At 30.6% G+C, this 10,952-nt stretch overlaps 2 protein-coding genes across 3 annotated transcripts; one reads left to right on the top strand and one right to left on the bottom strand.

Moving 5' to 3' along the window:
* The first annotated feature begins 425 nt into the window (after positions 1 to 425).
* Positions 426 to 4,582, top strand: LOC115720996 (phosphoribosylamine--glycine ligase). Of its 2 annotated transcripts, none has more exons than XM_030650218.2 (5): positions 426 to 623; positions 1,444 to 1,719; positions 1,942 to 2,315; positions 3,223 to 3,753; positions 3,975 to 4,582. In XM_030650218.2, exons 2-5 carry the CDS (start codon positions 1,509 to 1,511, stop codon positions 4,389 to 4,391), a joined length of 1,533 nt encoding a protein of 510 aa, XP_030506078.1. In that variant the 5' UTR covers positions 426 to 623; positions 1,444 to 1,508; the 3' UTR covers positions 4,392 to 4,582. The 2 variants fall into 2 exon arrangements, with proteins under 2 accessions (XP_030506078.1, XP_030506079.1); XM_030650219.2 differs by having other exon boundaries at positions 462 to 623; positions 1,494 to 1,719.
* Positions 4,583 to 8,218: 3,636 nt separating this feature from the next.
* LOC115721418 (uncharacterized) lies at positions 8,219 to 10,391 on the bottom strand. The gene is made up of 2 exons (XM_030650711.2): positions 9,911 to 10,391; positions 8,219 to 9,199 (listed from the first exon to the last, which is right to left on the bottom strand). Exons 1-2 carry the CDS (start codon positions 10,140 to 10,142, stop codon positions 8,397 to 8,399), a joined length of 1,035 nt encoding a protein of 344 aa, XP_030506571.2. The 5' UTR covers positions 10,143 to 10,391; the 3' UTR covers positions 8,219 to 8,396.
* Between the last annotated feature and the right edge of the window lie 561 nt (positions 10,392 to 10,952).

Below are 10,952 nucleotides of genomic sequence, written 5' to 3'. Positions count from 1 at the left end.
CGACTTTTAGAAAAAAAATTTAGTCTATTTTTTTTCATATTCGTGTACGTTATAGTTATTTAAGATATCCTATAAAATTTTGAGTAATTCAAAATAATTTACAATATAGAAAGCAGTGTTCAAACAGTTTATTTCACACGCGTATAAAATAAAAAAGTCACGTGTGTAACACACTGTTTAAACCACGTTTTCAGCGTGTTTAATTTTTTTGAATTTCTTAAAGATTTTAAGATGTCTTAAAAAACTATACCATACATGACCATGAGAAAATTATTGATTAAAAAATTATTACAGACACAAAAAAAATACACTCTTTTTAAGAGTGTGCATTGTATAATTTTTTAATACTTTTTTTTAGGTTTGCAATTAGAACTTTTAATGTCTTATTTATTTATTTTTTTTTAATGGAAAGCTTCTAATAAAAATAAATTAATTAATTTTATAAATGACATAAATACCACAAACGACATTCTTCTCTTCTTCTTCTTCATCTCTTCGTCCACTCAAAGAGAAAACAACAAAAGCTTGGAACAACACTCCACTCTTACTCTTACTCTTACCCTTTCTGCGGGAGTTGCTAGTCTCAATCGGAAACCACTCTTCTCTTCTAATCTGTTGCAAAGGTAGCTACTTTCTTTTAACTCAGACCACCAAGTGTTTGATTAAATGCCTCTTTATATTTATATATGTATGTATATACTCAACAACCTTAATTGTCATGCATGTCATACAATTTAGCTATTTCTCTACTATAGATGAAAACCCTTTTAGTCATTTAGTCAGAATCCTTATGTTCTTGATTTGTTTGATTAAAGGTCTCTTTTTTAATTAGCATAAATAACATTACCAGGACAATCAGAAATCACAACTTTTCTCTTACACCATTTTCTACTATCATTAGCATCAACTAGTTCAAAATTCTGACAAGGGCACACTACAAACTGGAAAAGACTGATTATAACTACAAAAACTTGACACTGATCAATAACAGCAGCTCATCTCTCAGTTTTAGTACCACTACCCTTAGCAGAGTTATAAATCCTTAAATTCCCATCATTATCTAATTTCAACAATGGCAGCAGTAGCCAAATTTCTTTAAAAAAATTGCTAATGTGTAGAAATAAAATGTGATATATAAGATGAATGGGGTAATCTTCTCATTATCAATTGGTTTTGAGATGGAACCCCATTCACCTTGTCCCAAATTCTAACATAAATGGGAAGATTTCCAATGGGTTGTAAACCCAAACTAGGTGAACTCAAATTAGTACTAATCTAAGAATTCAACCCTTGAGTCCAATAAACTATGCTATTATTCCACCTAAGAGTAAGGTTTCTTTTCTTATTGTATGCATACATTCATACAGGAGTAGTTGCATTGCTTTCTCTTATACTAAATTTTGGTCTCATATTTATCCTATATTGTGTCATGTCAACTTCAAGAGGAGCTGCCACCCTTAAAGAAACAACACTAAAAAAGGCTTTCTTTTTAGGCTCTCTTCTCAATAATGGCATGTGCCACCTTCAATCTCGGCGGAGCTGCCACCCTCAGACTCAAAAACTCTTTTTTTCAAGCTCCACTCCGTTCAATCTCCTCCCTCTCTTGTCGGACATCTCCAAACTCTCTTCACTCCAACAACTTCAACTGCTTTACTCTTAAATCCCACTGCTCCTTTTCTGTCAAAGCCAAGATAACCTCAACAACAACCCCTTCTCAAGGTAATTCATTCCTAAACCAATGCTCCAAAGTTTTATTTACCTTTTATCTAAGGCTGTGTTTGGAAGTTGGATTTTAGTGGGGAAAGAAAAAGGTAAGGAAAATGTAAACCAAAGCTCCAAACTTTTCTTTACTTTTTTCTTTCCCCACCAAAATCCAACTTCCAAATTCCAATTTTTATTTTTTATTTCTTTTTGAAATTTTGTATTTTTTTTTTTCCACAGCTGAGAGAGTTGTGGTTTTGGTGATTGGTGGAGGAGGAAGGGAACACGCGCTTTGCCACGCGTTGAAGCGGTCACCTTCATGCGACACTGTTTTCTGTGCTCCTGGCAATGCAGGGATTTCCAACTCTGATGATGCCACTTGTATTTCCGACCTTGATATCTCTGATAGCTCGGCTGTGGTCTCATTCTGCCAAAAGTGGAATGTGGGACTTGTTGTGGTTGGACCTGAGGCTCCTCTAGTTGCTGGGTTAGTTAATGATCTGGGCATGGCTGGAATCCCAGCTTTTGGACCCACAAAGGAGGCTGCTGCTTTGGAGGGCTCTAAGAATTTCATGAAGTCTTTGTGTGATAAGTATGGCATTCCCACTGCTAAGGTTTGTTTATTTTTTTCTTGCTTGTTTAGTAGAGGCTCTCTCATACTAGATAGATACCAGAAAGCACTTACTTGTATTACTACTTTACTTGATAAAACTTTGAGCTTTTCACTTAGAGATAACAATTCAATTTGGAATCTTGGTAGATGTAGATATGAGTAGGGTAAAGTTTTGAGCTTTTCACTTAGCAATTCAATTCGAAATCTTAGTGGTTGTAGTGTTAACTTGATAAGTTTTTTTCTTGCTTGCTTACTATTTTTCTTGTTAAAGTTATGAGCTTTTCACTTAGCAATTCAATTTAAAATCTTGGTGGGTGTAGACTTGATAAGGTTTGTTTTCTTTCTTGCTTGTTTACTATCTTTCCCGATAAAGTTTTGAGCTTTTCGCTTAGAGATTGCAAATCAATTCAAAATCTTGGTGGGTGTAGACTTGATAAAGTTTGTTTTTTTCTTGCTTGTTTACTATTTTTCTTGATAAAGTTTTGAGCTTTTCACTTAGAGAGAGCAATTCAATTCGAAATCTTGGTGTGTGTAGACTTGATAAGGTTTGTCTTTTTTCTTGCCTGCTTACTACTTTTCTTGATAAATTTTTGAGCTTTATAATTAGAGATAGTAATTCAATTTGAAATCTTGGTGGGTGTAGATATGAGTAGTGTGAATATAGGACTTTATATTATTCTACTCATTTGGTATTTCTTAAAATTATGCAAAGAATAATACAAATGTTCACATGTTCTTTTGGTTGAACTAGGCTATCCACTTAATCCTCAATATTTGATGTTCAAAACAGACTCGAACCTCATAAGGTGTGAGAGCAAACAATATGCATTATTAGTATGCAATCTCTGTTTCCATTGTTTTTGCTTTATTCTTTTTCATTTTGTAATGAAATTTTATTATCGATGCAGTATCAAACATTCACCGACCCATCTGCTGCTAAGCAATACATAAAAGAGCAAGGTGCACCGATAGTTATCAAAGCGGACGGGCTAGCTGCAGGAAAGGGAGTTACCGTAGCCATGACACTCGAAGAGGCATACGAAGCTGTGGATTCAATGCTTGTAGATGCGGTTTTCGGGTCAGCTGGTTGTCGTGTGATTGTTGAGGAGTATCTAGAAGGAGAAGAGGCATCTTTCTTTGCTTTGGTAGATGGAGAGAATGCTATCGCATTGGAATCTGCTCAGGACCATAAACGAGTTGGAGATGGTGATACAGGGCCCAATACTGGCGGTATGGGGGCTTACTCACCGGCCCCTGTACTAACAAAAGAACTCGAGGATGTCGTGATGAAGTCTATAATTCTCCCCACTGTGAAAGGGATGGCAGCTGAAGGTTGTAAGTTTGTTGGGGTATTATATGCTGGTCTCATGATTGAGAAGAAATCTGGCTTACCAAAACTAATTGAATACAATGTTCGGTTTGGAGATCCCGAGTGCCAGGTTAGTTAACATTCTCCATATACATATCCATTTTAGATTGTCAGTGTCTTTAGTCATATAATTGAACATATCAGAATGTTGTTATGTCATTTGCTTTAGTTGGTGAAATAGTAGTTGCTTCTGTTGGTACCAAAGAAGAGCTTAAACTGTCTGCGATATTTGCCTCTTTTTTCTTCGGTACTTGGTTACTTGAGTTGAGACTGAATATGAGCTTAAAACAGGTGCTGATGGTTCGATTGGAGTCCGACCTAGCACAAGCGCTGCTTGCAGCATGTAGAGGAGAGTTAAGCGATGGATCACTAAGATGGTCTCCCGGATCAGCCATGGTTGTGGTAATGGCGAGCAAAGGGTACCCCGGTTCATACCAAAAGGGAACTGTTATAAAAAACCTCGATGAAGCTGAGCATGTTGCTCCATCTGTCAAGGTGTTTCATGCTGGAACTGCCTTAGATTCAGATGGAAATTTCATCGGTGTAGGAGGGCGTGTTCTTGGTGTCACTGCTCAAGGAAGAGATCTAGAAGAGGCAAGGGACTTAGCATACCAAGCTGTTGAACAGATTAATTGGCCGGGCGGGTTTTATAGGCGAGATATCGGTTGGAGAGCTCTGCCTCAGAAACAATTTGTATCAAAAAACTAAACTTGTTCTATAAATTTAATGGAAAAAAAATAATAATAATTATGAGAATAGGTGTTTTTTGATTTCTAATGTATGAACTTTGAGAAAAGAGACTTGATTTATGGCTTAATTTCTTCTTCTTCTTCACCTAACAAAGAAGATGATTTAGTTGAGTTTCATTAATTTATAATGGTCTTAACATTTGTGTTTAATTGTTTTGTTTTATTTTTGGATACAAAAGAAATTTATATATCTATACGACTTGTCGTTTTCACATAACAATGCTCATTGTAGCATAGCATTAGCAGCTCTTTAACTTTCAAAAGAGACATTTTTTATTGCTCATAATGAGTGGTTCTATGGGCAAACCACCAAATTGATCATCTTTATTGTTATTGTTAAAGGCACTTTTAGAAAGCAAAGAAGGAATTAGAATTGGATGTAATGAAGATAGTTATATAGTTTTGCTTGTTTATTTCACCAGGTAATTACATTGGTGATTATGTAATGAGAAATTTCAATTAAGGGTGTTTATAAAACTGCTCACATTGCATAAACTGCTATTGCACTGTATAAAAAATACAGATCGAGATTATTTGTGGTACGGTTACAGTTTACATTTTTTTAAATTGCGTAGTGGGATTTACGATTTTGAATTTAATAATTGCGGTTCAAATTGTATCGCACTATACATTACAAAGTTATCAATTTTTACATTATGATTTTGTTTTTTTTTTCATATAAAAACAAATATACGTAATATATATGTCTATTATATCTTTAGAGACAATTCAAAATAATAACTTAATGAATAGTATATATATAATGATGTTAAAATTTAATAAGATTTTTTTTTGTATTGTTAAAATTTTATTAGATTGTTTTTTTTTATATTTTTATTATAGTATTTGATAACGATGATAATGTAAACCGCTTAAATCGTACTGCACCACACTGTATTTTCGTGGTGTGATTTTTGTAGTTTTAAGATCTTATGGTGCGGTTACGGTTTGAGAAATTATAAAAATCGTTTATGTGGTTTGGTTTTCTTAAAAAAAAATTATAACTCACACTACCCGTACCGTGAACATTTTTAGTCTCAATTACACTCATTCTCAAACAAGACATAATTACCACATAATATCAAAACACGGCTTGTATTTTAAAATAGTGTAATTACTATGTTGTAATTATATTACACTACACTATTTACCATAAAAATAAATATTTTAGTTGAGCTTATTATTATTATTCAAAATATAATTAAGGTTATTATTTTTATTAAGGTTATTATATGATTATTTTTATTACTCTGAGCTTATTATTATTATTTTCTTTAGAAAAAAAAAATACAAAATTTCTTATGAATAAATGGTTAAAATTTAACAAAGTACAAAATTCTTTATTGCATTCATCATGGCTTTTTTAATAGTTGGTTCTTTTAATATTATATCAAAATAGCATATGAAGTTGAAAAAGGTCATATTATATATATAGATGCTCCCATGATAAGAACATGAAACTATTTTATGAAATTATTCGATTTCCTATTCTTTTTATTAAATTATTATTTTCCTTAATTGTACTTTAAAGATTAGATGAATAAATTATAAGTACCAATTATTATTCTAATTCTCTAGTACCATATTAGTAGTGATATTGTGTGCCTAGCTTCAAGACCAAAAAAATATGTTTGTAGAAAAAGTCCTCTTATTTCTTCATATCATATATCTTAATTAGGGGCCCACACACTAAATGAGGAATTGACGTAGTTTAGAATTTTAATTTTCATCCCCACTTATTTTCTATCGACAATAGAGCGGAGAATCCCCTAATGAAAGCGGGGATGGGACGAAAAATTTCTAATAAAAAATAAATTTATAATTATATTTTTAAATTATTCAATAAATTAACTATTATCGAAAACGCAATTTAAAATTCATAAAAAAAAATATTAATACACTCAAAAAAATAAAACATAAATTATAAAATATAAAATATTAAGAGAAATATAAAATAAAATATTAAACAGATCCAGGAAGTGTCATCCACCTTTATGCTCTGATTAACATTCGAGGATAAAAAATAATTTTTCTCCCTCACCTGTTTCCCATTTAGACGGAAAATTTCCGTCCTGAATCCGTGCTAGACCTTTTCCTATTTGAGAAATATACATCCCTAATCTTAATAATATGAGTAATTTGTGGCAAAACCCCCCAACTATCAATTTACTTGCAAAAAACCATTCAACTTCATATTTTGGTGGGAAAACCCTTCAAAATACTGTTCCGTTTACATTTTTAAGGTGTCGTCTGTCCAGCCTCGTTAAGTCCTAATTTTACCCACGTGGCAATAACAGGTCACTAAAAAATTATCCTATGTGGTCATATGTTACAAAATAAAATAAAAACTTTAAGAGTAATTTGCGGCAAAATCCCCCAACTATCAATTTACTTGCAAAAAACCATCCAAAAAACTTTAAGGTTGGATGGTTTTTTGCTGCAAATTACTCTTAAATTTTTTATTTTAATTTTGTAAAATATTGTCACGTAGGATAATTTTTTAGTGACCTGTCATTGCCACGTGGACAAAATTAGGACTTAACAAGGCTGGACAGACAACACCTTAAAATGTAAACGGAACAGAACTTTAGAGGGTTTTCCCACCAAAATATAAAGTTAGATGGTTTTTTACAAATAAATTGATAGTTGAAGAGGTTTTGCCGCAAATTACTTTAATAATATCTATGTTTATATAAATATCGTTGTTGGACAAAAAAAAAATCTGAAATCTTCGTATCTATGCATAAAAAGGTACTATTGTTAAAGTATCAAATATATGTTTCTAGAAAAGAAAAGAGAAAATGTGAGCTTTCTTGTCTTTTTCTTCATTTAATAAAATGTCCTATATGTATAAATCTTTCATAGATTGTCCACCAAAAAAATCTATTTAAATATCTCAAATATACTACTATCTCTTATAAATTAAATATCTCTTTTTCTTCTATTTTATCCTTTTTTATTTTCTTACCAAATATAATGGAACATAATATTTTTATTATTTACAGTAAAAAAAATATTAACTATATGATAAATTTATACTTTTAGTTTTTTTTTTTAATATAATAACTAATTTTATTACTAAGAGTCACACAATACATTTCGTATTAAAAAGAATTTCTTCCAACCCAAAAATTTATTTTCTATCTGTAGTGCATATCATAATCATCATGCTACAATATTACTATTTTACATAATAGTAATATTTTAGATATTGTTTTGTAATTTAAGTGTGCTATTTTCTGTGATGTTAAATTTATTTCTATAACATAGTTATTTTCTTAGGCTCCCTTTAAAATTATGATTTCTCTTTATTTATCACTCTTAAAATATAAATTAATATTTTAATATTTATAGCTTTATTGTCTAAATATTCGGGGGCAGTTTTGTCCTATGTGGTTCGCTCTGACAATTTAGCAGCCCATGGCAAAGCATGCTCTGCAGTTAGACGATGAGCTATCTTGATTCGAAGAGGATCCAGACGTCTGCATCGTAAATTCATGAGTGATTCTAATCACTTTGTCAAAAAAAATAAATAAAAATTTAAATTAATATTTTAATATTTATGTTATTGTCCTTCCTTGCTAATATTTCTAAGCCCGTCCCTGATTGCTTGAGGATTTAGTAAATTTGTTATTTAGATTTTTAGATGTGTCGAACAACCAATATACTACATATAGATTATCTATACATACTCTCTTAAGATGAAAAAATTGTTTAATTAGATAATTTATTTTTTCAATGAATTATTCATTGTTAAAAAAAAAAGTAGAAGAGCAAAAAATGAACTATTAGGAACATTGTGCTTGTGATCCAAACTCACCAAACACACCATTTTCCTTAATGGAATTGATTCAACATAACACCACATAGAATATCACACAAAAACTTTAACAAACACAAAATCAAAACAAAGAAATAACAATCTATATACACACACACACAAAAAAGGGACAAAACAAAGAATCTACTCCCAAAATTTCTTTCTAGGACTCTTAGGATGACTAACATCATCTCTATGATCAATCCCATGAAAATTATTAGTACCATAACCACAAAAATCATGCCTAACAACACCACCACCACCATGACCAAAAACTCCTCTTCTAAACTCACCTCTAGCCATGGACAACGCCGGGGCGAGTCGCTCACTAGCTGCAGCCTTTTGAAGATCCAAAAGGTAATTTTGTTGAGGAAGACCATAGTGATAAGCTTGAGGAATATAACCACTATTAATCCATTGAGGACTATTTGAACGATAGAGACTTGGAGAACTTTGAACCCTATGCAAATTGTTACAATTATTCGAAGAAAACATGATCTCATGTCCTTCATTAATGGCTTGAAAATCAGGGGAGTTTGAGTTTGGTGAAGAACAAGCTGAAATGGTGAAAGTGGTAACAATATTGGGAGGTTGTTGTTGTTGTTTGTTGGTTTTGTTTATACGAACAACACCATTAATGGCATCAATATAACGTTGTTCAATTGAGTTGTTGTTGTTGTTGTTGTTATGAGAGTCTATTGTAGAATGTTGTTGTTGTGGTGATGATGGGAATAAGAAAATACGAAGCTTTGGTGAGCCTTCAATTGTCTCTAATTGACGATCATACTCATCTAACATGTGCTTTAAATCTTCATCTGTTCTTATTGAGACTAATGCATCAAGATCTTCAAAACCCAATTGGTATTTAAGTACCATGTTGTTGTTGTTGTTGTTGTTGTTGTTGTTATCTCCTTCCTTGATCATATCTGAAAGCCTCTTGTTTAACTCTGTTATGGCAATTTTGAAATGAGTTTTAGAAAAATGGTATTTTTAAAAAAGTATTTATTCTAACAAACAAACTTATCAAAATGAGCAGCTTTGTTAAGAATTGTACTACAAAACATGTCATTTCTGAAAAAATATCCATATATTTTTCATGGCATTTCTCATATACGTATATTTTAAAATGAGAAGTTTTGTAAGTATGGGCTATCAAAAATGCTGTTTTTGCAAATAATTATACAGCCAAAAATGCCATTTCTGAAAGAAAAAAACTCATTTTGACAAACACTTGGTGAACAAGAACAAACAAACACATTCACAAATGTACATATTAACTGTCATGGCAATTTTAATAAAAAGAATTCATTTTCCAAATTTGGAGTATCATTAATATTGTTATTGTAAAAAATTACACAACAAAAAATGCCATTTTTGCAAAAATAAAAAGAACATTTTCACAAACACTTGATGAACAAGATAAACAACACTCACAGATGTTATATATATTAACTCAATCGTGGCAATTTTTTCTCAAAAATTTATTCATTTTCCAAATTTGGGGTGTCAAAAACATTCTTATTGTAAAGAATTACACAACAAAAAATGTCATTTTTGCAAAAAAAAAACATTTTAACAAACACTTGATGAACAACAACAACAACACATTCATATATACACATATAGATACATATATTTTTGTGGGAAATTTTGATTACCTGAGAAAGAAATATGGCGAGGAACGGCAATGACTCGGGTCTCACCGCCGACGTACTTGAGGTGGCCGTCGGCAGGTCTGGGTAAGATTCTTCCACCATGGCTACATAAAAATTTGAACTTGTTTTTTGGGGAAGGTGGGAGATCCTCTGGTGATGATGATGATGATAATGATAATGATAAACCACCATTAATGGCTTCTTCTTCTTCTTCTTCTTCTTCTTCGCTCGCCATAGATGATTAGAATTGAAAACCACCACCAACCGAGTCAAGCTGATTCGACTCAGAAAACTCGACAAGAAATAAAATTTAAAAATTTAAAAGTGAAAGAAAGAATGAAGGGAAGGTAGTTATTAAATAAGCAAAAACAATTTTAGGCCATTCATAATTTCAACACAATTAAATTATTTTTTTTTTATTTTTTTTAAATATCTAAATATAGGACATGCCATTCATTTATTTATAATAATAATAATGTTATTTTTTTTCTATTTGAATCTAAAAGATTTTACACCACAGCTTTTATTTATTTTACTTTTTATAAAATTCAATATTTATTTGAGGGAATCTCATTTTTTTATTATTATTATTCTAATATTCAAATTAAGGCAATATTTTATTGATAATAATAAAAGTGAAGTTAAACTTTTAGTTATTTTTTTGGCAGTTAAACTCTTTTCACTATTGTTTTACTTGCATTTAATTTTTTAAATTTAATTTTTGATAGTAAAATTGTTCAAATTACTGAATAATTAGTAAATTTAAGGTGTCATCCGATTAAGTGACACATTTATATTAGTACACTTAATATTGTTATTTTAAAATTAAATAAATTATAAAAGATAAAAATATTATAAATTTTAATTTAATATTTATAATTTTTTAAAGATCTGAAAATAAATAAAATTTATTTTTCATCCTTAGTATTAATTTTCTATAAAAATTACTTAAGTTGGTTCAAAATTTATTAAAATTATTTTTCAACTCAAATTTAATTTTCTATAAATATATTTAATTAATTTTGAAAATTTTAATATATTTAAA

The sequence above is a fragment of the Cannabis sativa genome, chromosome 2 (assembly GCF_029168945.1).
Source record: "Cannabis sativa cultivar Pink pepper isolate KNU-18-1 chromosome 2, ASM2916894v1, whole genome shotgun sequence".
Lineage (NCBI taxonomy): Eukaryota > Viridiplantae > Streptophyta > Magnoliopsida > Rosales > Cannabaceae > Cannabis > Cannabis sativa.
Note: the sequence above shows the minus strand (reverse complement) of the source record. Positions and strands in the feature narration are given on the sequence as shown.

Excerpts from the sequence above, each read along its gene's own strand:
- LOC115721418 (XM_030650711.2), bottom strand. The coding sequence starts at position 10,142 with ATGGCGAGCGAAGAAGAAGAAGAAGAAGAAGAAGAAGCCATTAATGGT. Across the intron at positions 9,200-9,910 it reads TCGCCATATTTCTTTCTCAG|AGTTAAACAAGAGGCTTTCA; the intron begins GTAATCAAAATT and ends TTGCCATAACAG.
- LOC115720996 (XM_030650218.2), top strand. The coding sequence starts at position 1,509 with ATGGCATGTGCCACCTTCAATCTCGGCGGAGCTGCCACCCTCAGACTC. Across the intron at positions 1,720-1,941 it reads AACAACAACCCCTTCTCAAG|CTGAGAGAGTTGTGGTTTTG; the intron begins GTAATTCATTCC and ends TTTTTTCCACAG. Across the intron at positions 3,754-3,974 it reads TTGGAGATCCCGAGTGCCAG|GTGCTGATGGTTCGATTGGA; the intron begins GTTAGTTAACAT and ends AGCTTAAAACAG.